Below are 27,507 nucleotides of genomic sequence, written 5' to 3' on the forward strand. Positions count from 1 at the left end.
GGGACCCACATGCCGAGCTTAGTTTGATAGTCAGCGCGCTTTAATGACGACAACTGCACGGCGCGCACAACCCATTAATAATATATTAATTCAAAAGAGCTATAAAATATTAAAAAATATTCAAATATAACTAACTAACGCGCAGTGCACGATTTTCTGACAACAATTCAGTTTCGCTTTTCATGAGACTCCATTGCATTTTCCTTTGTGTTTTTCACACACGTGGTGTTTTTCTGTTACTCGCACTTCGATAGTGGTTATTTTTTTTGGTTACATTGAAAAAATACACCGACTGCCAGCCGAATTCCCATTCGAACCTTAATTTGACCAATTGACGGAAAATTAATTGCGCCCAAAATTAATTAGCAAGCGGATATACAATTTTTTTACGTGAAAAGAGCGTGTTATTTGTCGAAAAGATTTTACAATTGATTGTGTTTAAGTAAATTAACCTGCGATATCTATGTGTATGTGCTACGATCCGAATTTCTGACATTACGGTAAGTGGCGTGTTTTTGGCGGGAATAAAGTCGGTTTCTCTTTGTGCCGTATTTCTCTACCGTTTTTTCTGGCGCCAAAATGAATGAAAACGGTTGGCAACATTTCAAACTTAACATTGCAACATTCTAACCGCTGTTAAGCGTTTGCTCTGCAAATTGTTGTAGCTATGTTGGAGTTCTGGAACACCACCTCTCCCTGCGACTTTGTTTTGTTTTTCGCTCTCGACATATGGAATCGAATCTCTTATTCCGGGAGCGGTTCATTGACCCAGCAACAACAATATTCGCCAGATTTTCTCCTGCCAGCGATTTGCGGAATTCATCCGCTCAACAGTTAGAAGTAAATGCCGTCGAGCAGCGGGCAAAATCGATCGACGAAATCGAGAGCCGCGTTCAGTTGCCTTCAAGCCGTACTTAGAAGAAGTGCTGGTCCCCCAGAAATCAGAGAGATTTTTCCCAACTTGCATTTTTCCAATACTCTGACAAAGCCCCTCAGACCGTCGCAATCACACAGCTATATACTGATATATAGATCTCTATTGCGCAGATCACACCTTAAATGCCTTTCGTCGAGAGATTTCAACAAATACGTAATTTTGTTATGAACGTCTGCCTCGTCGAGGCCATCCAATTCGTCCAGGACCTCTCGCACGCCATCTGTCTGGACCTCCAGGGCCTATTTAATCTCAAGTAGAGATCACCGAGCGATCTCCCAGCGGTAAGTTACGCCATTGGTTTTTGGGCACAAGGAAGTGAAAGTGAAGACACGGGTGAAATTACGGTTTTCGGGATCTCGAGAGAAAGGGGAAAGTACGAACCTCATGGCAGCAGCACTCCATTTTGAGAGGTTATGTGAAAGAACACACAAGAAAGTTTGGAATTTTCGACAGGCGGCGAACCAATAATAATGTTGTTATCCATAATAATATTAATTAGTGAATTTTTATTTCACCTTTTCGCGGCATTATTCTCACAAATTTATAAGACAGATTTTCAAATTAAGACAGAAAGTTTTTTAATGTTAGTGAAAAGTACTTATTCCAGTTGATAGTTAAATACTATTTACCGCAAAAAATTAAAAGAGAACTAAATTTAAAGGTAAAATCGTTTTTTTTTTTGGAAAGTGCATTGCTTAAATTATGGTACCGACTATCAAAATAAAAATAATTAATTTTTATATGGTGTTTCAATATTCACTTTAAATTACCTATGACTCGCTTTCTAACCACTCTCTTCTTATTACGAACATCAATTTTCTTGTTACATCATTTCGGACCTTTCATTTTTCATCACCAGCTCATCCCATCAATTCAGATACACTTTACTTCATTAAGTAGCAGCAATCATCTAACAAAGCTGACCAAACAACGGACCGGCTTCCAGAATCCTTAACTGAGACGGACGTTTTGCTTGGTTTTTAAAACTAAACGACTTTTTGGTACCCACACCTGTTGACCTCTGACGAATTTCTCGATCCACTGACCGATCCACTGATCCAGTGATCATCATCATCATCCGAATTCCACAATGTTGTCCTGTGCCTCTTTCAATAAACTGATGTATCCGTCGGCCGCAGATGTTGCCAAACCGCCAATGGTGGGCTTGGAGGTGGAAGCTGGATCCATTGGATCCCTGTCCAGTCTTCACGCCCTTCCATCGACCACCTCGGTGGGCAGTGGAGCCCCCAGCGAGACGCAGAGCGAGATCTCCTCCGTGGATAGCGATTGGAGTGACATACGCGCCATCGCCATGAAGTTGGGCGTTCAAAACCCAGACGATCTCCACACGGAACGTTTCAAGGTGGATCGACAGAAATTGGAACAGTTAATAAAAGGTAATGCCTTTATATATAAAAATAATAGATTCCTTATTATACATTGCCTTTTTTCTGATAGCGGAGAGCTCCATTGAGGGAATGAATGGAGCTGAATATTTTTTCCATGACGTGAGTACATATTTTTAAGTTTTGGGCACCTATTAGCTTCACACTTTCTTTTGTCTCATTTTGAGACACAGAATGCCATGCCTTATAAATATTGAACATATAATAATATGTTTCCTATTCAATAGTATATTAAGTTATTTAGTTTTTGAGCAAAATTTTTAAGTTAATTGATTCATGTCTTTGTTTGGCAATCTGACTTTGCATCTATAAAATTTCAGTGTATAACCCAATTTGTTTTAAGATACTGTTAGGACCGACTCTTTTGACTTGATATAAAAGAATTCGCCATATATCCAAAACATATTCTTTTACTAGATCATGAACACTACGGATACTTATGTGAGCTGGCCTTGCAGACTCAAAATTGGTGCCAAGAGCAAGAAGGGTAGGATATTGAAATATTTTCAATGTTCAAGAGTATTTTTCAAATAAATCCCATAATTTAAAGATCCCCATGTGCGAATTGTGGGAAAGGTGGATCAGGTTCAGCGGGCAAAGGAGCGCATCCTTAGCAGTCTTGACTCCAGGGTGAGTGAGCCAAAGCATAATACAAACTTATCTGTTTTAATTGTTACCCATTTTTCTCCGAACAGGGCACTCGAGTGATCATGAAAATGGACGTCAGCTACACGGATCACTCGTACATCATCGGACGAGGTGGCAACAACATCAAGCGCATAATGGACGACACGCATACCCATATCCACTTCCCCGACTCGAATCGCTCCAATCCCACGGAGAAATCCAACCAGGTGTCGCTGTGCGGCAGCCTAGAGGGCGTGGAGCGAGCCCGGGCTCTCGTTCGGCTCTCCACACCGCTGCTCATCTCCTTCGAGATGCCCGTAATGGGACCCAACAAGCCGCAGCCCGACCACGAGACTCCCTACATCAAGATGATCGAGACCAAGTTCAATGTTCAGGTGAGTTCCAGATGTCGGAGTCAACTAAGTGTAAGATTATAAATTAATTATAAATTAATCATGGCATGTTACCAAATATTATTTGCATTTGACTATAATGGCTTGATTAGTTTAACTAATTTAGGTAAGATTTTGTAATATACATTCATACATACATTTAAGAGGGGGTATAGAAAATGTCAAATTTTTTTTTCCCAACCCTTGAGAGTTGTGATTATATATTGCTCCATTATAATTTTATCAACTGATGTTACATTAGGCTAATTTTGCAGTTGTGTTATTATTATATATTTTTAAGTGATTTAGAACGCATTTAAAGTAATAAAGTTACTTAAACGTTATTTTCGAATTTGGCAACCTTAAATTACAACCAAGGATTTTTGTAAACAGTTTTTTCGTTGCTCTTAATTATTATTGAATATATTTTAAAGATTTTTCCTCCTTTCAGGTCATATTCTCCACGCGTCCAAAATTGCATACCTCGCTGGTTTTGGTCAAGGGATCCGAGAAGGAATCGGCGCAGGTCCGAGATGCCACGCAGCTGCTGATCAACTTCGCCTGTGAGAGTATTGCGGTAGGTTCGAGAAGGATAACTCAAAATAAGGCTCATCAGCGAATCCTTTTTCCTTTTTAGAGCCAAATCCTGGTGAATGTCCAGATGGAGATCTCGCCGCAGCATCACGAAATCGTCAAGGGCAAGAACAACGTGAATCTGCTGAGCATTATGGAGCGAACCCAGACCAAGATCATATTCCCCGATCTGAGCGACATGAACGTGAAGCCCCTGAAGAAGTCCCAGGTCACGATCAGCGGACGCATCGACGACGTCTACTTGGCGCGACAACAATTGCTTGGCAATTTGCCCGTAGCATTGATTTTTGACTTTCCGGACAACCACAACGATGCATCCGAAATAATGAGCCTCAACACCAAGTACGGCGTCTACATCACGTTGCGCCAGAAACAGCGGCAGAGCACCCTGGCCATTGTGGTCAAGGGAGTGGAGAAGTTTATAGGTAAGATCTCTAAAGCAATGTGTAAAGTGTATGATTTTCGTTGATTCTGCATTAATATACGATTGCACTTTCCATTATTGTTTGATTTTTATCCCATATTTTCCTTACTTTTTAGATATATTATACAATTTAAGATATTTAGCAAGTGCTGAATTAAATTTCCGTATTAATCCGTTGTTGTCACCCTCCTTAGACAAAATCTACGAGGCCCGCCAGGAGATCCTGCGCCTGGCCACGCCATTCGTGAAGCCCGAGATCCCCGACTACTACTTCATGCCAAAGGACAAAGACCTTAATCTCGCCTACCGCACCCAGTTAACTGCTCTGCTGGCTGGGTATGTGGACAGCCCGAAGACTCCATCGCTGCTGCCGCCCTCCTTGGCTGGCCAACTGACGCCCTATGCCAACAACAATCACCTGTTGTTGAACGCCAATGGCTTGGCCACGCCCACTGGGGTGTGTGCGCCCACCCAAAAATATATGCAGTTGCACAACAGCTTCCAACAGGCTCAGAATCGTTCCATGGTGGCTGGTGGGCAGAGCAACAATGGCAACTATCTGCAGGTTCCTGGAGCGGTGGCGCCGCCTCTCAAACCGCCGACTGTTTCGCCACGGAACAGCTGCAGTCAGAATACCAGTGGTTACCAGAGCTTTAGCAGCAGCACCACCTCCCTGGAGCAGTCGTATCCGCCGTATGCCCAATTGCCGGGCACCGTGTCGTCCACTTCATCCTCCACCGCGGGAAGCCAAAATCGGGCGCATTATTCGCCAGATTCCACTTACGGCAGTGAGGGTGGTGGCGTTGGCGGCGGAGGTGGTGGTGGGGCGCGTCTGGGACGACGCCTTAGCGATGGAGTGCTGCTGGGGCTGAGTAATTCCAACGGTGGAGGAGGTAACTCCGGAGGAGCCCACCTCCTGCCCGGCAGTGCCGAGAGCTATCGGAGTTTGCACTATGACCTTGGAGGAAACAAGCACTCCGGCCACCGTGCCTTTGACTTCGACATGAAACGGGCCCTGGGCTACAAAGCCATGGAGCGCACCCCGGTGGCAGGGGAGCTGCGAACACCCACGACCGCTTGGATGGGAATGGGCTTGAGCAGCACCTCGCCCGCCCCTGCCCCGCTGGAGAACGGGGAAAATGGGGCTGCTGGTGGAGGAGCATCTAGTGGGTGGCGGCTGCCACCAGGACTGGGTTCCCCTTACGGACTGAGTGCCACCACCGGACTCCTGGACGCCACTCCAGTCAACCGACGGATGCAGCTAGCCAAGCACAAGGACATCCAGACTCTGCTCACCAGTTTGGGTCTGGAGCACTACATCAGTGAGTAGCTCCGCCGATCATGTCCGTTTTTACCAACTGTGTACTAGAAGTCTTTTATAAAGCTATCATATATGTCTGGCTTGAACTGGAGAGTGTTTTATTTAACGCAAACGTTTTTTCACAGTCATAGATAAAGTTACATAAAGTTCAACATCCATATAGCATTTAAAATCAAACTATTTTATATTTACAACCTGGGAAAACTACAGTTTTTATTTCTCCTTTCAGAAATATTCGTTCTAAACGAAATCGACCTGGAGGTGTTCACCACCCTGACCGAGGAAAACCTGATGGAGCTGGGTATCGCGGCGTTTGGAGCTCGCAAGAAGCTGCTGACGGCCATTCACACGCTGCTGGCCAACGAGGCGGCCTGCAGCACAATGCCCAGCAGCAGCTCCTCGCAGAACTCCTCGTCGCCGCGATTCTCCGGAAGTGCGGCCCCAGGCGCAGAGCGCCGTCCCTCCAACCAGTGGTGATCCGCTCCTGTCGTTCGACCCCATTGCCTCGAATTCTTTTTTTCTTTTTTTTTTTGCATGCCCATTTATTTGGTAGTCGTAAGATCAAGAGAATCGGAACGGTAAAAAGTATAGGAAGAAGTCAGGAAGAAAATGGCAACTCCCTGGGCGAATAGCTTTCCCGCACAACACAGCCTTGACCTTGACTTATACTCGCATTTGTACTCAAATTCCAAGTAGCATAGCTGCGCTCGGGAAAGTGCACAGTTTTCCCAGTGTGCCAATAGGTCGTAGTTGCCTTTATTTTAAGCGATTAATTTATTTTGAAATTATTTATATAGGAAACCGTCTTAAGCAAAAAAAAAAAATATTGTGAATTATTTATGAAATCTAACTAAACGAAATCACTTGTTGTAAGAAATGAATTTATGTAAACTAACTGAAAAAGAAAAAAAAATTAAAAACAAAAGCACAGCATGTATTAAGTGATAAGCAAAATAGTCACGCACAAACATTTGATATGAATAAATTGATGTCTATGAAAAATCAACTAAATATATTTTTTAGTAGATTATTAGATTAATATGATTTGCTTAATTTTGTAGAAACATTTGTAATATATGTACATTAAGTCGTTGCCGCTTTGAACTCTTTTAGCCTGGTTGGAATAGAGGTTAATGACTTTATTGTCTCCAGTTGTCTGCATAATTTGTATTGCCTCGCCTCGTGCCAAGAAGTCTTGCAAAGCAACAAAATCGAATGTGTGTCCTTACACGAACTAAACGGGCGGCAAAAGGGGCGTGGCTGAGCTAATGAACTGGAAATGTTTTGCTCCAGTTGCCGGTGGTTGCTACCGTGTTGCATCAGCATAATTGCAAATTTTTATGATTATGACACTTTGGGCGCAAAGTGCCTTTGCCAATGGCAACTAATTTCTGCAGCCATCTCAGTCCCAGTCTGGTGGTCATCTACATGGGGCTATGCTCCACTTAAGTACTTCGAGTGGGCTTTTGCGGGACATTTTGGCAAGCGGCTTGATTTACAATTATGCTGGATTTGAATTTGGATCCCAAGTGGAGTCACTGACCAGCCCGAGAGTCGCCAGTTTCGGCCTCCATTCGTCAATGCTGGTCCCATTTTAAGTAGAGGAAGTGTTGTGTAATGGGAGGACATAGTTAAGTGGCCATAAGTATAATTTGAGTATGTGTTTCCTCGGCCTTTCAAAAACAGTAGGAAAATATATATATTTTTATAAATTTCTTTCGAAAGAAGTTGAAAATTGAATTAACCACGTTAAATTTACTTTCCATATACTTTTTCCGTACACTCAGACAGGAAGAAGTATTTCTAAAATATATGCTTATTTAAGCATACTTACCTTCCGAAGTCTTGTAATTAAACTCTAACATGTATTTAAAAAATTTAAAGTAAATTTAAAATTTAAAAATTTATTAAATTTAAAAATAATGTTACAATTGGTTTTTTTATATTGTACACAGTAAGTTGCCGTTTAAAGTGGCAGTCGTGGTGAGTACAATCAAGCAGTCAAAACGAAGCAGTTCTCTTAGGCAAAGCAGTGGGAAGGGGAAATCAAGCAGTGGAAGGGGAACCAAGCAGAGTTAGCAATAGAAGCATTTATGGATAAGAAACCCACCACACGGGTGCTCTCTCTCTCTCTCTCCTCGCTTTTCCATTCGTGATTTTCCGATGAAGGACGTCGGATTCTCCGAACCATCTTCGTTGGCCATTCGCCAATTGGGAAATCTGTGCACAGGACTCGCAGTGTCGCGAATCCTTCGACTCCTGCTGCAGTTTACATTGCGTTGTCCGTGCGTAAGGACGTGCGTAGATCATCATTTCAATTTTCGCAGTATTACGAGCATCGGAAATAACAGAAAAAATTGTTTAAAAAAAAATGGTTGAACTGCACTGAAACCGCAGGACTGAACCCAATTTTTGCTGTGGCGTGCGTGTGTGCGAGATGCAGTTTTTGTGTTTCTGACATAGCATTTACCAAAACAGAAGGCGGAAAATAGGGAAAAGGATCCGACGAAGGATCTGCGATAGTCCCAAACTGTGTGTGTGTGGGTAAGGCTGTTGCTTCGTCGCCACCAGTGCATGTGTGTGTGTGAGTGCGAGTGTGTTTGTGCAGTCACGTGTTCTAAGGTGATTTTAACGAGCTCCGTGATACGCGAAATGAGATAAGGAACGAGGAAGCAGCAGAATCGGGAGGAGTGAACGGCTTAGGCGGGCACAAAAAGGAGCAACAAGAAGCCACGCAGCCAAAGCCAACAACCAAATCCCCATTCGCCAGGACAGGATACTTGCTCGGTGCGCCTTAAAGGATTCTCTGATAAATCAACCGAAAATTGCATAAAATAAAATTGTTTGCCAAATTGTGCGCAGCGAGAGAACCAAAAAGCAAAAAAAACAAAACCTTATACTCACATGTGAAATATGACTAGCCAGTTGCATTGAAAGTACAAGAAAATAATAAGAGAGAAAATTTACCCAAATAACCTGAAGGTAGGAATACATTATAATCTCTTTGACACAAATTGATGCTTTGGGATATGATGTCAGGAAGGGTATTGGGATATGATTACGAATATTTAGACTCGTATACTAGAAACGCACAAGAGCGTATGTTATTTAAAAGAAAAACAGTTTTTTAACATTTGAAATTTGAAAAACTAATATTTTAATTTTGCTTCACAACAGAGTTGTAGAAAAATAGTTGATAAAGTTTATAATTGAGAATATTATTTGCAAGGGAATGCAAATAACGTTTGAGTAACAGCTCATAAGCCAGTTCAGCGAAAGCATCAACCTTTCACGAACTTTGAAGCATCCTCTGCGCTTCTGTAATTTCATATATCGCAATCTGCGACGTTTAATTTTGATGCACCATGTCCCTGCTCCTGGCAAGGCAATTTGAGGATTCCGGGGGTTTCCTTTCACATCCCAGCCAGCGGAAGATAAGCCGGAAGATGTACAGAAGGGCGTGCCCGTCTCATCCAACAGGCAAACAAAACTTGTCAATTGCCAGGGAGCGTGTCTCCGGGACCTCGGGCTCATCCTTTTTTGGTAAACATTTCCCATAGTTGCTGGGGAACTAGGCAACAATGTCTTGAGCTCAGTCCTAGCTGCTTCGATTTGCCCATTTTTTGTTGATGGAAAATGTCAACTGCCTGGCAGAGTTTTCATCCTCACTTTCGAGCAACCCACTGACTAGGCAAAAATTGTATTTAGTGGGACAATCAATATCGGATGAGGGAGGGGCAGTCAGTTGGGCGGCAGTCAAACATTTATTTGATTGACTGATTGATATGTGAAATGATTTATTGCCGCCGGAGGAGGAGGAGGAGGAGGAGGAGGAAGAGGAAAAGGCGAAGGCGAAGGACGAAGAAAAGTGCTGGCAAGTGTCCACAAACAGCTGAGTCGGAAAAGTTCCGAAACAAAACGAGAAAACCTTTAACCAGCCGAGCAGGAACATTTATTTCCCAGTCTATCTCTGCAGTTTTCCATATCCTGCTCTGTTTTTGCAGTGGAATTTCCACAGCTCTGTAAAAATGGCTCGGACCAAACTTTTTCGCACGCTTTATGGGAGAATAAAGTAAATAATGAAAGCTATTTAGCACAGCCAAGGGGCACATTAAGTCGTCGCCAGCCTTTTCGGATTATCCTGCGACCGGCTTAAAAATAACAATAGGACCAAGCAAACAGATGCACACTGTAAAAAAATAAACTCCGGCAGGATTTTTGAGTTAAAAATAAATAAATCTGTTAAAAGGAGTTATTACACATTTTGACTAACTCTCCTAAAAGTAAAGTGCTTATTTAATGAGAAGGAATATAAAAGGCGTATAAACTTTATGTCATACTTTTCCAGAAATCTACGAAACTTTTGTCATAAGTCATTATTAAAGGGAAATATAAAAATTTTCCGAATTATTTTACTAGCTTATTTTCATCTAGTTTGTCACCCATTACCAAAGTTACAGTATAATGAGCTCCCTTTTGGATTCGTATTATTTTACATGCATAAGCTTAAAAATTTGGCTAACCCAGAGATTATGAATTCCAACCAAAATCAAATCCTTTGAAATAGCACAATGTGTTCACCGAACTTCCTGGCGCTTAGTTCAAATTTTGAATATTGTCATAGATTTTATTCAAATAAAACGGACAGCATAATATTGGCATTGATAAATGGTGTGACAGCTCTTCGTATTATATTTTGGCCGTGTAATATCCGTCGAGAGAGGTAAACTGTGGCCGGCGTTTAATGAGCTGTGTCCTGATCTGAGCCTCGGATGACCGGCGGCTCCTTTCGCCAGTTCGCTGTTGAGCTGGAGAAATTTCAGCCATTTTTTACTGCCACCTGCAACGGTGTCGCATTCTTCTCTCGACCAGGTATTTCTCTTATAGCCTGGATCTTTTATTTTCGTTCTTTTTTAACTATTTGGTGGCGCTGCAAGTGCTGTGGCTTATGAAAAAGAACGCTGAGCGGAGGCACTCCGAAATTCGGGCGAAAATGCGAAAAAGAGGAACCTAACTAGGCGTGGGTGTTAATTAGTTTTTCGGCAAGTGCCCCGAAATTCTGTTTTCTTATTAGTTTTCACTTATTTGTTTAAGCTGATTATGTGCGTGTATACTCAACCAATGAGTTGTGCTAATCCTAAAGGAATTTGCTCGCAAATTTATGGCTTCGTTATCCCACTTGAGCTTTGATCTACAAAAGCTGGTTAAATGGCCAAGGATTTATTCAATTAGTATTGGCATAACTGAATTAGTCTTGGTTTCTGCCTTGCATTTAATATTTATTGCATAAATAGATGTTTATCCAATCATGCCCCGATTTTATTTATTAGTTTTCTGTTAACAAATAGATGAGAATTTAAAATGGAATAATAAATCCAACTACTTACCTTATCCTGTGTAAATATGAATTTTGATTTATAGACAAAAATTGTATATCATAATTTATATAATTTCGATAAAAAAGCTTTACTTTGTTTAAGTGGATCATGGTATATTATGTATTTATATTTATAATTTGAGATAGAGGACAAAAATCAAAGAGCTATTTTTTTTATGTGCCAATTTCTTGGAATCGAACTTTAAAGCGACTTGAGATTTCCGTCAAATTTTAAAAGCAGACAGACTTCTCGCGAAAAACTTTTGCACCACTCCTAGTTTTAATTCTTATCTCTTGTGATATATGAATGGATAGAACTTTACAAATTTTTTACTGTCGGGAGGAAAAAATTTTTTTCCGCCGCATCACAAATCTTGCACCGACTCAAACTTCGCCCCAACAAGTACGAAAACATGGGCAAACACAAGACCTTGGGGCTATTGAAAAATATCTCATATGCAAATCCATTGTTGTTATTGGCATAGTCACTAGTTCTCCAATTTCAAGGATCTCGAGTGGCTCCCTCGACTGCGGCAGTGTGTGTGTAATCTAGGGCCCCTTTTTCTACTTTTTGGTGCTAAAGGCGCATCTCAAGTGCAACATTTGCCAGGGGTAGGAGAAGTATCTGTACCTAGCATATTTGTTGTTCCTTTGCGGCTGCGAAAATGTTGTGGCATGTGGAAATTTATTTCATAATCTCTGCAACAAAAATCCAAAACGGCACAAAAAAAAAAGAAATGGGGAAAAACTTTTGCATATGAGCGGGCGCATCGGGATAGGGAAACTACGAGTAGCTAAGCATGTAATTTATATCCTTGAATGGTCCCTCCTTTTCCCCCTCTACAAACTCACTTCAGTTTTGGGGCTTCTCCTGGGTTTTTGGTATCTGCATCATGCAGTTATTGCCGATGCCCAGGAGCGTGGGCAGGAAAATTATGAAGGAGAATATCGGGGGCACCTACCACGCCGCTTATGTTTTTATATAACTTATGGAGCATGAACTTCTTTTAGTTATAATGTTAATCAGCATATTCTTATACAAAATACAGTTATATAATACATGGAATTTAAAAAAAGGATATAAATTCTGTAGCAAAATATCGGGGATTCGCAATTGTTTAGCAACTGCGCCTCTGCCCATATTGCAAAATATTCCTCTTTCTGTGGCGGAAGTTTTGCTAGTTTTCTGGTATTGGACTGAGCGGTCATAAATTTGTTTCTGCTCCTGTTGTGGTGTCTGTCTTTTCTGCTCCTGCATTGCTTCACTTCGGTGCAATTTTATTTGACCACATAAATTGTTTACCAATTTTCACAAGTTCTGTGCAACTCCATCGCCATCTGTGTGTGTGTGTGTGTGCCTTGCCTTATGCCTTTGAAGGCTTAAAGCGGTTTAATCGGTCCCTTCCACTCAGCAAACCCATTTTGATTTAGCTTGCATTGGCCAGCAATCTATCTTGGTGGTTTTAAAAATGTATTTACTTGCCATTGTAATCGTAGTTCGTAGTTGTTTGGTAATCGAGCAATCTGTGAAAGGCAACAGACTCAACAGCAGCAGATGTCATGGCAATTGTTAGGGATGACTGGACATATTTATTGCTATGATTGTTTTGCAAATTGCTCTAAATGAAGGAATCAGGATTATTGTGATTGCATGACTCTCTCAGAATTTATATACTTCACTTTTGAAATGAAAAATCAAAATCTCCCACACGAAATTGCGTTGTATGAAATGAATGAGAGGAAATAATTGACTTTTTATCATATCAACCTTTGGGGATTTTAATCAAATTTTTGCTAAATATGTAAGTAAACAAATTTGCCTAGAAAAGGGATATGAACACACTATTAAATATATATTTTATTTCCGAACTCTTTTACATTTTGCATTTTTCCAAGTCCGGAAAATCGTTAAGCTCATTCAGACTCCCGATTACACTCGTTTCGAGTAGAATGCGAAAATGAGGACTAAGAATCTGTTTCCTTCACTTCGTTAGTTAACTTTCCTCCAGATGCAATTAACGAACGGCACAGGGGTTTAAGGGCAGCTGATTTTTATTATATCCTTCTTTTCGGTTTTCTTGTCTGCTGGAATAGAGCAAAGGAAAAGGGGCAGAACGTCTGGAAGTGCAGTTTGCGGCTTATCGCATTGGTAGCAGACTTGGCCCCTTTGTTTGTCGCACTCCGTCGTTTCAGTTTGTCAATGCATAAATTAAAAAGTTGAAAGTTTTTACCCAATTCTCCGCCTTTCTGGGTTAGTTTTGTGCTGACCTTAATGAAGCCAAAGCAATTAAGACAGGGCCCTGCAAAGTTAATGGACTGTACACAGAATGGCCATTTGGTGGAGTCTTTGGGCCATGTGAGCATCACAGGATATTCGCCTACGAGATCTCCTTGGCCTGACTTTTTTGGCCCCGATACTGTAATACAATTTGCTGCCATAAAATATTACAACTTGTTAAAGTTCCTCCATCGAATGCCTCGGCCAGGGGATTATTATAATCCGATTTTCAACTTGAAATGTGCTTCGAAAAAAGAGCAAAGAATTTATGGAAAAATGCTATGCTCACAGTCTTGAAGGCAGCAGCATTTGATGTGCAGTTAGACAACAATGTGTTTTTCGGACACATCCCCATCCCCATCCCCATTCCCGTTAATGGCAAACTTTTCACTCAGACTTTTTGGCTATGTATGTATATATGTGTGGGACGAAGAAAATCGCTGCAGTTTTCTTTATAGTTATTACGTTATACAGTTTCCCCCGGTTCCTTTCCTTCTGATTACGAAATTGCTTTCAATACTTTCGGCCAAAGTAGTGACTATAAGAAACTCACTTTGCAACACCTGCCCCACGGAAAGCAGTCGGCCCAGTTGGTTGCATTGGCCAACGAGAGTTACGTGTTGCAGGCAAAGTTTAACGCATTAAGAACCGATGTTGTTGTCTGGCCACATTTCGGCATTTTGCGGTTGGGTCTTAAGGCGTCAAATGGCTTAAAATTTCACTACCCATTAGTTTTCCATTTTTAAAGAAAAAGTACGCCTTTATATTGGGAAAGAAACTACATTTTTGTTTATTTAAGCCTAGCAATCAATACTTCTAAAAACGATCCTTACCTTACGAAATTCATCTCACACCGTCCTCATTTCAGATACCATACGACAAACTAGCAACATGCGGTTTCCACAGAATGCCTATCAAACGGCATTGACCACGATTCTTCTGGCACTCACATTAGGTAAGTAGATTTAACATTATTTGTAATTTGATTTACATATAAAATGAAAATCTGTTAACGGCAATTTTCTTGTTTATGTCAAGATTTGAAGCGCAGCGGTGTATTTACATTATTAGCTTTTTAATAAATTCAGTCAAATTAATAAGTTAAAATTAATTTCATATAACACAGAACAATGCTCTCCTGATGGAAAAACTTGTGTTATAAAAATGTGAAATAATCAAATTAAATTGATGGGAAACATTGAAATGCAATTATGATGGGGAAAGACATAAAAAATTAAACATGTATGTGCATTAACTTTGTTTTTAATTTCAGCCTGTGAATTATGATTTACAGCCCAAATGATAATTAGTTCTGATTAAATTCGATGTCATAGAAATGAAACTGATTCGAACTTATGACACTACGCTAATATAGAACGCTTTAAATTTATTTCATGAAAATCGATATGAATATTTTATTGAAATTCGTTTAATAGCCCTAATTGTAGTTAAGTCGAGAATGAATACCAGATTAGTGGATATAAAAAGTAAGCCTCTTTGGCGGAGGTTGTGAAACTGAATCTATACTACACTTCATTCAACTAACAAACGGAAACTTAATTTACTGCGATTTAATTTTCAAAATCCGTTTCAGACCTGTCCGCATTTAAATTACACATGCATACAAAATAACCGGAATATTTATCAATATTTAACTGTGCAAAAAAATGAAGCATAAATTATGCTAATAATTTTCACAAACACACTACGAGCTCATGCGCCACCACATAATTCTAAAATTTGATTTAGAGTGCGGCCACATTCAAATCTCAATACTTTAAGCCAATAACTCATGCTGTCATCGTCTTCTGCTCGTCTTTGAGCAAACATACCTACTATATAGGATTATATCTGGCCGCGCTTTACACACACTTCAAATTTTTATTGCCTCGTCTTTGCGGCTTTCGCCGCCGTTGGAGGTCTCATTTTATTTACCATCGCACATAAATTTCAGGAACCGCACGCACAGTCGAACGAACGTACACATAAATATTTCAGCATCTGCTGGGAGAAGGCATCCAAACTGATTTATTCAATAAATCACACAAGTTGCTGCCACCACCGCCATTCACCTGGCCTTAACCCTTGGACGTGCGCCGCAGATTCGAGTCCTATCTGCATCTTCGGCCCAGTCAATCGCTTCCAGGAGCAGACTGCCAGGACATATGTCAATGAAGCGGCGAATGTATCACACAAACGCATTTGCCTTTGGCCCAAGTCGTAGGCATTTCTCTATGGGCAAAACCGGGGTCTGACAGTTGATTTTTCTTCAATATATATAACTATATCCATCGACCCCTCCACATCAACAGAAACTTAAATGACGGCGAATACATCAAACGACATTTAAGCCCTTCGCGTGACTGAAATTTTCGACTCTTTGTCACTTGGAGCGATCTGGATTTGGGCCTGTTATCCTTTTCCACAGCTCCATCCATTCCCGTTTCCCAGCTCCTCGCTGCCACACGACATCTGTAGGTGTATGCGAGGACTCTTGATAAATGCCTTCAACGTGCCTGGCATTTGTTTCGTGTAGCATACCTTTTTGGGCATTATTTAGTAGTATGTCCCACTACTACTTGTGTGTAGGCTGTGTAGGCCTGTGTGGATGCTGTGACAAGTGACTGTCTGGCTTAGCTTTCCCTATATCCCCTGCAGGCTGTAGACAAAATAACGCCAGCTTAAAGCTGTGTAAAAATGGGATTACAAAAGTTAGGCTAAGAATGATAAAGGTAAAAATAGTCAGCAAAGTAGCATAAATGTACACGCTGTCTAAATAATGTTATGTTAGTTGCTAAGAATAGAACCTGCAGACGGCATACTTTAAAAAAACTTATTTATAATTTCCTAGCATTATTTTTGTAATGCATTACTTGGTTAAATTTAACTTATTTTTGTTTTATTTCGATATACCATATATATGGGAATTTAATTTGTGTTTTGCAAAAGAGTTTATAAAGCTCTCCACTTTGTTCTTAATCACAAAGGTTGATGACCATTTATTGTCCTTTACTTGGACTCGCCAAAAACCTTCTTCGTATTTTCAAACATAAGCCCCATTGAACCGTGATTCAGTGCACACAAGCCGTGCATCGAAGGACCAGACCGCCCACGTGTTTCGATTGAGCCTTCAATGGGCGGTAGGCGGTAGGACATTAGCCATGCAAAAAGGACGAAGGACAAAACTCTGCCCACACCTGCGCCGTCTGCGTCTGGCCATACGTTCAGTGTCGCACAAAAACGTTTATTAACCTGCCATTATCGAGCTGGGCCCAAGTGCACTCGCTGTAGACGACGACATTGTACCCCACATCAGGGACCTTCAGAAATCCACCCACAGAACAGAGCTCCCAGAACACCCACAATTCACGGGCCCTGATAAAAATCTCCAACACGCACAACAATCGGGGAAACAGCAAAATGTTTTTGTACTACCGTTTTAGAGGTTTCAGATGGGGGATTCAGTTCCCCTTCGTGGCTGAGTACCGAGCTTAGTAGTACACAAGTGGCTAATTAGTCTGGGGCTACGTAAATCGGCCGTGCACTTGATTTACTTTTAATAACCACATGCCGAGAGTGCTTGCAAATTTGTGACAATATTATTTCCACTTCAGTTTGTTTCAAAACTCGCGTTAATGTCTTAATGTTTGGGGAAATTGTCATTTATTTGGGGCTTTCTTCAAACTTGCCGTTGGTTGGTGGGTGAAATTAGTGATTATTGGGCGCAATAGGTTGTAATTTGTATTAGCCGCAAATGTGATTTAAATTGCAAGGGTCCGGAAGGTCAGCTAAATGGAAAGGTGTGGCTTTCCCAGACTTTATTGATTTTCTTCCATCGGGGTTACTAGAGTCATAGTGGTTTGCCCATTAGTCAAGGAAAAACAATAAATTGTGATTGATCAGCTTTGGGCTAATATATATTAATATTAATTGGATAACCCATACATATCATGCCGTATTTGGATTTATTTAATGTCTCGTGTCGTCCGAATTTAATCCTACTGAAACCATATAAAACACCTTAATTTCAATTCAAGAAATCAATTAATCGCTTTTCTACAACAACAGCACACAGAATACAAACGCTTCAAGTGGCAGCTTCGCTCCCTGTCTTTAATTAAAGCTCAATCGAGGCAACCTCTTTGGTTGGAAAATCAATTCCTGTATATATTATCGAACCAATTACAGTGCATTCCGTGGCGTAGAATTCCTGATCCGATGTCATCTCGCCAACCACTTTTCCACTCGAGACGGGCCACCGCTCGGTTTTCCCCCCTTAAAGGATGCTTGACTCGGCTTCTCCTTTCGCTTGGCATACTTAAAACTAACAGGCAAATCAATGGACGAGGGGAACGGCAAAAAATATGAAATAGCTCAGCTCTGCCAGAGTGTTAGGAATTTCGATTTTGAGTCCTCGTTTACAAAAAAATCATAGTCAAAACCAAACCAAAAACGAGAGTATACGAAACCAACAAACAAACGGAAATCATCAAATTTAAGATTTTACCAAAACTTCGATTAATAATAATAGATCGTACGATATATGAAAACATTATATTCTTTGTATTTCTACAGGAATATTTCGTTACTATTAGCAGTAATAATGATACCTAATATTAGCTCTAGCGGTTGAGCTTATTTACAAGAACAAGTTATGTAAAAAAGATCGCACTTTTTATGCAAAAATGTTGCATTCAAATTGAGATTGAGTTTTTTCCCCCAGTGCACCTTTGGAAGCCCCAAACAACTATTATTGATGCAGGAACCTGTGTGGGGCGTTGGTAGGAAGGTGGTTGGATCGTTACATAAAATGCATGAAAATCTCGATTCGGCTAAGAGCAAAAAAGCGGTTCAAAAACGTGGAGTAGGGGGGCGGGGATGAGGAAACAAATTGAAGCTTTAGCCACGACTGACAAACTGCAGCTGTAACGGCCAAATGCTTTTGGCCATTTTATTTTTCATTTTCGCTTCGTTTTCGTTGTCAAGCGGATGGGATGAAGCTTAACAATTTTTATGGCGACGTCCCATCGAAAGAGGGGCTGCAAAATATGGCTGCAGCCATGGGTTAAGCGGCTTAATTGCTCTGGTAAGGTCAATTCGGGGATGCAAACCCTCGAAAAGGAAAACTATTTCCATGGCATGTGCCTGCGGGTGAGCCATGAAGAAATTTGCATAATAACAGGAAACAATCTCGCCTGTGTGCGAGTGCGTGCCCTGTGCGACCATTAGGGTTTCCAACTGACCCCGGTCATTGGCATCGGTTGAGGCCTGGGATCCCAACTATGCACCGGAAAACGAAGTGTTAGTTTGACAAAATGCAGCTGGAATGCCAATGGAGCTGTTGGCTACTAAAATGTTTCCTAATTTTATCGTAGTTATCTGGAAAAACTAGATATGTGAATCATTTTGTCATATTATTTTTTTTTTTAACGATTTTCTTTAATTAAAATTTCTAGCACTATAAATAGAATTGATTGTTTGCACTTTATGTTTGTAGAGGCTCTAATTTTTTGGACTAGGTTTAATAAATAGATGATAGTTCTGTTTGTAACCACGTCCGTTTATAATCCTATCACATAAATTGAATTTTAGATTTAAAATCATGTACTTTTTTACCAAATACCAGTACAGATAAGACCTTATTAAGCCCTTGAACTTCAACCATGTATCCGAGAGCGAATTTCAAAGGGGCGAGTTCATAAAGGAGATTATATAAATCATATTTAAGACCCCTGCGGCACGTTATTGTTTTTAAAACACACTAATTATCTGGATTGCCCTCGGGCTCGCGACAGATTTGCATGCTCGAGAATTTTAATATACATACGCATGTATGCCAGCCAGTATATCCTGTGCTGTTATGGTTGGTGTTAGTGTTGATATTGTTGTTGTTGCTGTTGCCCGATCCTGCTCCTTGCCATGCTTGCAAATAGTTAATAATCGTTATTAATATCAACGTGGGCAAAATGGCTGGCGCACAACACCAAAGCGCTGCATATGAACACAGACTGGGGCGTAGAGACAACAATTTTCACCTCCATTATGCAGGCAGCATGCCACTAAGCCGCCCACGTGCCGCGGCCCATTTTGCCGCCCAATCAGGCTTTACAAAAACGGATTATAAAGTAAAATTACGCCTACAGGCGAAATTTTAATTAAATTATGACCTTTCCCCTATTTGAAACAATAAACAAAATTGTAACGAATAGGGTTTGTGTAGTATACATTCATTTCCGGTGTAAATTCGCATTGAGTACCATTTGAGGAATTTCACAAATAATGGTTGCATTGTGTAGGTTTTTGGGGCATTCACTTACTGATTGATTTAACTTGGACTCTGTTAAGTGGGTCAAGTGCTCGTATCCCAGAAGTGTTTCTGCTCACAAGCAGTTTTAACTTGACTTTCAATAAATACTAAATTGTTTTACATAATATTGCAGCCAGTTTTGTTGCAAACACAGTCTTTTCACTCTGTACTTTGCCCTGTGCCTGAAGTCGCAAGTAAATTCCTTCGGAAGCTGCCCCTTTTTGACTGCCACTACGAAATGCATTGCAATTCATAACCCTGAGAGCGAAAAGGGTCTCGATTCGGGCGCGAAGAGGTGGTGCTGCATATTTAATGGCCATATCGCCTTCACATGTGCAACTACTGGCGTTCCCGAGTCGGGGCAATCAACAAACGGCAGAAAACGTGACCAACGCCCCGAACCTTTCACCTTCGACCTCATGCCTCTCACCTGCAGACATAAAAACTTAATGAAAGCGTTTTCCATGAATACTTGCCATTAAACAATTTACGAGACACTGCAACAAAACAACAACGCTCGAGTGGCAAATTAATAAACTTGACAGCATTCCCTGCCCTTTCTTCTGCAAAACACCTCGTAATTGCTGCGACAACTAGGAAAGTAATCAAAGTTATTGATTAAAAAATTCCCACTTCCAATGCCATCTCCATGTCGTACTGTCGACATGCTTTGGCTTCGTTGCTAACAAAAGTTTTATAGCTAAAAATTATTGCACATTTCGTCGTGGCGGATGCTTTCACTATTGTTGTGACCTCAAATAATGAACGTGCAACGGGGTTTCCAATAAACACGTACGTATCGAATGGCACTGGCGGGGTCACAGGGAAACTTTCCGGAGTTCTGGCATTCACCAATTGCAATTGACATTCCAGGGGAGTTGGGGCTTGGCTCGATTTATCGGAAAGTGTGGCAAGTGAGCTCCAAGAATTACTGTCAATTTAATTGATACCATACTTTATTGTTATTGGCAAAGGGTGTATTCATTTAAGCTGAGTAGCTGATGTCAAGTGAAAATAAGAAAATGTAATTAAAAATTTAGTAGGCGCATTAGTAATTTATTAAAACATTTAATTGAGTTGTAAACTATTTAGACAAGCAAACTGTATAAACTGTATAACTTTTGTCATATATTCCAAATTGCAACCACACTTCACTTTCCACAAGTTCTCCGCCAAGGAACCACATGAAGCCGCAAATCAATGAATATAACTTCACACAAAACTCAATTTTCAACAAGTTTTCCGCATTCTAAACACATTTTTCTTGCGCCCCTCCTCACAAACGATTCGAAGCGACACAATGTGGCCGACACCAAAAACCTCGAAAGCCGAGACTGAAACTCGAAATTAAGGCCAAGACGTCATGATAAAAACTTTTGTCCCTTTCTTGTGTATGCTTCCTCCTGATTTTATTTGATTTTTTTTTTTTTTTTTTTTTTTGCTCTGGCAGAGGCGGTTTCTTGCCTTTCACACGCCAACTTGAACTTGACGCATGTTTGTTGGCAAACAATCCGACATCTCACGCCCCAAACTCAAACGGGCTATGTTTTATACTCATTAAAATGCGCGGCATCGGGTCGGTGCCATCAACGAAAGTTAAAGCCGGAGGGCCAAGGATGTGGCAAAGACATTCTGCGGGTGGCCAGAAGGACCTGACCTGACCTGAACTGAACTGAACTGAACTGAGCCGAACTGAAATGCCGTTTCGGCATCTTTGAACGGCAGCCAAACAAATCTTATTTAATTTGGATTTGGCGCCTTCGCACGCCAACCAGTCAGCGAAGTTCCATTAGACTCGACGGAGATGGCATCGTGAGGGGACATACCAAATTGGGCTAAAGTGTTTTATCCACAATAGATTTAAATGTAAAAAGCTATCATTTCTAAAATATTCTCATTTCATGTAGGATGAAAAAAAGTTTTTTAAAGGACACATAAAACACAGCAGTTGGTCAAAATTTACTTAATAGAATATAACATGAAAACAAAGTTGATATATAAGTTTGTGTATTCAAAAATATGAAAGGGAAATTGCTAAAACACCAGCTAAGTTTAGGATGATATAAAATATAATATATTTCGTTTCGACATATGGCATTTGTGTCAGTTTCCTCGATCTAACTTGTGTCTAACTAGCTCAAATAGTCTGAACACGTTTTACGGTATTGGATTAGCATCATTAATCACTTTGCATTCTCATCTTAGATTAGTCCGAACTGATATTTATCCGACAGCTGGCCATGCCAATCACGTCACGTTGCCATCGCTGACGGAAATCCTTTTCGTTTCGTCCTCGAAAGGACACAGCTGTTGCTCCAGGAATCTCAAGTGCATTTGAATGGCTTGCTAACTTGCCGCCTCACCGAATCGCCGATCGCCGGGCTGCTGTTTGCCAAAGTGTTAAATGTCATGAAGGGAATGCGCAGCTGGGCCTTTGAATTTATGGAATTTCCACAGCGCATTTACATTTACTACACGCCATATTTATTATTTATGCTCGCCCTGTAGGGGGGGGGGGGGGTCTCTTCAAAATGGAGGAAGAGGCAGCCAATAGGCGGGCTGACATGACGCGTTTTCCACTGATGTCTGAGTCAAAGTGCCCTTCTTGCCATCCCATTGGCGCGGCATTTCCGCTTTTTATACGCTGCCAAAGTTTTTCCTTTGCTTGTCAAATATTTCATAGCTGTTGCACACATTTTCGCTGGAGTTTTGCATTTTCTATATAGTTTCGGAGGCGATGTAATATATAAAAGGTCACCGGGTGGACGTGGACGGGATGAACTTCCGGTTTGCTTTCGAAAAGTTTAAATTGAATTAACGCCAAAAATTATGCAGCTACAGTTGGCCATTTTATTATTCTCGGCACTCCGTAAAATGAGTGCTTCCAGCACATGCATGCCTGGCATGCTAATTAAAGCCAAATTGATTTTCCACAGCTCGACAGGGGCAAGCCTTAAAGTCCAACTAAATTAGCCATCAATTAGCAGTCATGACAGCCATATATTTGGCGAAAAAAGGAGTTCAGTGAATAAATTATGCTGCTTTAAAGTAGTTATGTATAAGTATTGACTAGCTAAGATAAACTTAAAGATCCTTAAATGGGAAAGGGATCTTTAAGTTCTACCCCTTGTCTTTGCAAGAATTCCAACTATTTAATGCTATTAATTTTTCTAAACTTTCCTATACTCTTTACTTTACGAATTCTTTGCCCATCCTCGGCATAAAATATCCAGCCGAGTATTCCAAATCCCACAGCTAGAAATACAAGTCCCCGAATAACATTTCAACAACATTAATAAATTAGTTCAAGTAATTGAAACTTTGCGGTTGTTCAAAAAGAGAATGGAAAAGTTTTTTTTTATTGTTGTTTGCTATCAGAAGGACAAATGGAATTATTGTGAAAATAAGCAGAAATCGCTTTGTGACAAATCGTTGAGATGCCCCAAAGACCGGTCTCAATTGTTGTTGACAATGCTTTCGGGAGTTGATAAAAGATAATATAATTCCATAGTCTGGCAGCGAAGTGAGTCTAGGGACTGAAAATGATTTTTCTAAATCAATATGTACCAAGAAAAAAACTGTTTGACGAGCCCCAACCTCTCAGGTGTCGATTAACAAGTGACCAATTAGACTAATTCGCGCAGTCAATAGAGTAAAGTTAATTAAGCGTCTGCCCAGTCCGCCCGCCTGTTCTTATCAATTTCCTAGAAAAAAAAAAACAATTAATCATTTATACGCTCATTATACTTTAAAACTGGCTAATTTCAACTTAATTTGAGCCGGCCAAACGAAATCGTCGAGCGCCTTTTCGGCCGGGGAATCCAGTCGACAGGACTTCCCCTTTCCTTTGCATCTCCTTTTCATGGCAGTGGGTTTAATTGAGCTGGCTTCAATTGTGCTTGAAATTTGCACGATTAGCGAAACGTTCCGTCGTCCTGGAATTGAATCCAGGGTTAACCGGAATGTGACAAGAATTTTGGCTCGGCGCAGACACTGTGCAATGAATCATAAGCTTTTATCGCACAAGTTTTAATTAATTGCAATGAAACCTCAATAAATTGTACAAGGCCGTGCTAAGCACTTTAATTCAGTAAAAAAAAATAGCACAATTTAAAAGACAAAAAAATTGTTAACTATTATGTTTAGCACTCTGATGGTTTCATTCAAGTTCCAAGAAAATTAGCAACTTCTGTTCGTCTTTCGCAATTACCGCAATTAACATTTATGCGGGTGGCCTCAAATGGCAGAGGAGACTGGCTTCCACTCAAAAAACCCGTTAGGTAATTAAGTAGAAAATTGCAAAAATTAACAAAAGCAAAAAAGAAAAGCACTAAATCGAGAGAGCAATGAGTTTGCCCTGGCCTGCTGGAGATTTTGGCGTGGCAAAGTCTTAGACTGCTTAGGGAAAATTAATTAAAAATAAACATGGCACACGCTTGTACTTAAGGAATGCCAACAAAAATAGACCGCAGGCGGCTGAGAAAAAAAAAACAGGAAAAACAAAAGGAGACGTGGAGGAAAAACCCATATCCAGACAAATAAGAAAAATGAAAGCCGGGCTAGCCAAATTCCAAACAAAAGCTCACGAAACATTTTGCGGGCACAAATCCGAGGCGATAAGAAAATAAGTAACAAAGAACGCAGTGCAGGACGAGAGAAATGAAGGAGGAGGAGAGTGCAGGAAAAAGGACCTGACCAGGACATAGAAAGCGCCAAGAGTATTTAGTAATTACGTCAAGGCGGCGAGTGAGGAGCGATTAGAAGGGAGATCCCCTAGCTAGGTGAAAATTGCATTAAAAATGTTCTAGTAGGTGGCCTAAGCTTCTTCTACACTCTACGCAAATCATCAGTGCAAGGTGTAGTTTTTTTTTTTTTTTTTAACAACAATACATCAAAATAAAACATGTTTATCCAATCTTTCAATTTGTTTACAAGACATACGTTTCATTCGGATTCTAAATAACATTGGGTACATTTATTTTATAGTGTTTCGGAAACTGAAAGAATTCAATTTATGCATGCTATTAGTATATTTTAAGGAAAACTATAACTTTAAACATAAATATTTTTTTAGTTTTCCAATGTTTTCTACCGTGTAATATTCCGAACATGCGAGCAAATGAAATACAGCTGTTCCATGGGCGAGAACAGGCATAGCAGGTATGACCATGTGGGCGGTGGGTGGTAAATTGGAAAAGGTGGATTGGGAATGGTGGGGGTTCCATGGGGCAGACATATGAAAACTTTAGCACTCAGGAAACAGGAAACTATTGTTCTGCGGTGTCTGCCTCCTGGCTTCGATGGTAATTGTCCGGCCTCCCAAAAGCAGACCCCTACCCGCCAACCAAACCGGCAAAACACCACGTTGAGCCACGTTTATTTGGTAGGCCAAGCAATGTCAAACTGCCTGATGTTTGATGCATGCATATATCTAGGCAGCTATGTATATATATGTGGTAGTTGGATATTGTGTTTCTGGCAGGTAATTTGCGTTTAATTTGCTGGTAACTTTGACCCCCTTTTCATTGCGGCACTGGGAAAAAGTGCATTTGACATTACCCATTCGGGTCAAGGGAAAATATTGTAGTAGACTTTTTATGCCGAATAATAATATAAATGAATTATTTGCACAAATGATTCTTGTATCTATACGCTATCGATATCATGGCATATATAAAACTTATTAATGCGATAACCACTAACCTGGTTTAACTCAACTCTGATAAATTAACCCAGTGGATAGTGGGAGGTAAGCCATTTTGTTGCTACCTTAATAAAGTTTAATAAAGCGTGTGACCACTTAATTTTCGATTAATACTTTCACAGAAATACAACAAAAACCGCATGGAAATTCCATAATTTTAATACAAGCTATCTAAGGTCAAGAATAAGTAAAAGAAAAATTCTAATTTGTATGTATATGGGAAAATCTACTTAGAGAAGCATATTAAAAGCCGTGTAGAAAAGAGACGGACATAAATCGAAAGCATTTTGCATCAAACGAGGAAAATAATAAAATATTAAAATAAATCAAGAGGAAAAACATAATACGAAGGAAACAACATACGAAGGATATTCGCAGGGGAAATATGATATTTATAATCCAGAAAGTAAAGCAAATTTCTAAGAGAATATTGCAAAAGCTTTCGCAAAAATATGGCTCGGTTGAGTGGCTATAAGTGGGCAAGTCTAAGATGGGCAATAAGAGCTGATTTTCAGATTGATTTGCTCATTTCTTATATAAATATTAATATAATTACAAGCCATGAAAAGCGAATTAAGGCTGTCATTTCAGAGCCAGACATTCGTCTTTCAATAAGTTGCCCTCTGCCACATCCCCTTTGACAGTAGAGAAAACTCTGGTTCGGATTTTTCCATTCGGGTTATTTGTGTCATTGAACTGCAGCAGGCAAGTGGAAATTAACGCAGGCCGCTTTAATTTGCAATTTCAATTCATTTGGATTTATCACAGTCCCCCCCCCCCCCCTCGACTATCTTGCCTGCTGATTTCTAGACAATAAAGCCCGATTCCGAGTGCATGTCGAGCAATAATATATTAAAAGGGAAGGAAGGATCCTCCCTTCCTCTCGCACAAAAACCCAAACCCAATCGATACACCCTCGGCCACAAATCTTCCCCCCACCCGTCGCGTGTGCGAACCAAATTTTGGCTGGCAATCAAAACGCATTGCCAATCAATTGATTTACACAAAGCCTCCCACCCGCTAACATGTCTGATTTGGCAAATAGCTGTCATTGGGTTATCATAATGTCACTCACAGCGTTTTCGGCAGACATGCCATCCAAGTCTGTTCTTCTGTCGAACTACTCTCCCCAAAACCGTTTTTACCCTCTATTCATCTAGACAGTATTTTAGTTTCAGAAAAAGGGTAGATATTTACCCAAAGGACTCTGTATAGTAGAATTAGGTTGGCTTAATAGTCCACCCATACAGATTTTCAAGTTGAATGGGTATTTCTGTACTAATTTTTTTTTTAATCTATAGTAAAAGTGAGGCCAAGCAATATAATTAAAATAAACCTTAAGTTAACCTCAATGTGTGTAATTTATAAGTTATTCGAGTTCAAGTTCTCTCTCCAAGTTCTCTTCTATTTAGATTTCAAGATGCATTAAAAATGCAAGCAAAGTGACAAAGTTTATAGCTTCGGCTTTTAAGCCAGGCCAAATAAATTGACCGCATCTATCTTTGATGCTGTCACCTTTGTTCAGCTAATTAAACTAATGCAATCCTCGACCGAAAATCAACAGCCAGAGTGTTAAGTCAAGCCAAAATGTACGTTGAAACTGATGTTCTGGGCTCTGGACTCCGGGCCGGACTTGCTTTTGGCCCGGACAAATAGGATAACAAAACATGACAAAACAACAAAAGCCACTGAAGCGGCTGGCGTAGCAGTTCCGCAAAAGACTAAGTTAAATTTATAGGCATCGAGGGCAGGAATTGCAACTTCCGCCCAAAACACACACACACACACGTACATGTCTGAGGGAATTCCCCAGATTCTGAGCACTGGCAACTTCATTTCACAGTAGCTGGCAACTTTAGAGAAGTTTGCTCCACATGAACCGACGACAAGGCCAAGATAAAATATAAATGGTTTCGGTTTACTTGCGAGTGGGCGGACACACACACCCTACATACATACATCGAGTGGGTCCTGGGAAGCGGAAGTGCCACTGATAGCCGTCACATGCTGGAGATTTACTTATTAATGCCCGAGTCCCGAGTCCTGAGTCCTCGGCCGACATCCTGTTTAGTTGGTGGAGGGGTCCCTTGCTTTGTTTTGAAGTCGCTTCATTGGCCCCTCTACCTTTTTTTCGACAGCT

The 27,507-nt window shown here is 40.6% G+C and overlaps 3 protein-coding genes across 7 annotated transcripts in view; all 3 read left to right on the forward strand.

The window, feature by feature from the left end:
- Window positions 1-19: 19 nt before the first annotated feature.
- Window positions 20-6,730, forward strand: CG45084 (uncharacterized protein). 2 transcript variants are annotated; one of them, NM_001299045.1, is made up of 11 exons: window positions 20-500; window positions 1,048-1,218; window positions 1,797-2,334; window positions 2,396-2,445; window positions 2,761-2,830; window positions 2,894-2,973; window positions 3,039-3,365; window positions 3,814-3,939; window positions 4,000-4,381; window positions 4,575-5,702; window positions 5,931-6,599. In NM_001299045.1, exon 2 carries the CDS (start codon window positions 1,060-1,062, stop codon window positions 1,192-1,194), a length of 135 nt encoding a protein of 44 aa, NP_001285974.1. In that variant the 5' UTR covers window positions 20-500; window positions 1,048-1,059; the 3' UTR covers window positions 1,195-1,218; window positions 1,797-2,334; window positions 2,396-2,445; window positions 2,761-2,830; window positions 2,894-2,973; window positions 3,039-3,365; window positions 3,814-3,939; window positions 4,000-4,381; window positions 4,575-5,702; window positions 5,931-6,599. The 2 variants fall into 2 exon arrangements, with proteins under 2 accessions (NP_001285974.1, NP_001285973.1); NM_001299044.2 differs by lacking the exon at window positions 20-500 and having other exon boundaries at window positions 890-1,218; window positions 5,931-6,730.
- On the forward strand, window positions 20-6,730 carry BicC (Bicaudal C). Of its 3 annotated transcripts, NM_057517.3 has the most exons (11): window positions 20-500; window positions 1,048-1,218; window positions 1,797-2,334; window positions 2,396-2,445; window positions 2,761-2,830; window positions 2,894-2,973; window positions 3,039-3,365; window positions 3,814-3,939; window positions 4,000-4,381; window positions 4,575-5,702; window positions 5,931-6,599. In NM_057517.3, the coding sequence occupies exons 3-11, from the start codon at window positions 2,028-2,030 to the stop codon at window positions 6,176-6,178; spliced, it is 2,718 nt and encodes a 905-aa protein (NP_476865.1). In that variant the 5' UTR covers window positions 20-500; window positions 1,048-1,218; window positions 1,797-2,027; the 3' UTR covers window positions 6,179-6,599. The 3 variants fall into 3 exon arrangements, with proteins under 3 accessions (NP_476865.1, NP_723948.1, NP_723949.1); NM_165144.2 differs by lacking the exon at window positions 20-500 and having other exon boundaries at window positions 890-1,218; window positions 5,931-6,730; NM_165145.1 differs by lacking the exons at window positions 20-500; window positions 1,048-1,218; window positions 1,797-2,334; window positions 2,396-2,445 and having other exon boundaries at window positions 2,525-2,830.
- A 1,207-nt stretch (window positions 6,731-7,937) lies between these two features.
- beat-Ia (beaten path Ia) overlaps window positions 7,938-27,507 on the forward strand; it is a 31,720-nt gene continuing 12,150 nt past the window's right edge. For both annotated transcript variants that reach the window (NM_001299046.1, NM_058160.4), the window contains exons 1-2: window positions 7,938-8,683; window positions 14,225-14,311. In NM_001299046.1, coding sequence (NP_001285975.1) covers window positions 14,248-14,311 — 64 coding nt within the window. In that variant the 5' untranslated portion in view covers window positions 7,938-8,683; window positions 14,225-14,247. The remainder of the gene's footprint in view (window positions 8,684-14,224; window positions 14,312-27,507) is intronic.

Source organism: Drosophila melanogaster, chromosome 2L (assembly GCF_000001215.4).
Source record: "Drosophila melanogaster chromosome 2L".
NCBI lineage: Eukaryota > Metazoa > Arthropoda > Insecta > Diptera > Drosophilidae > Drosophila > Drosophila melanogaster.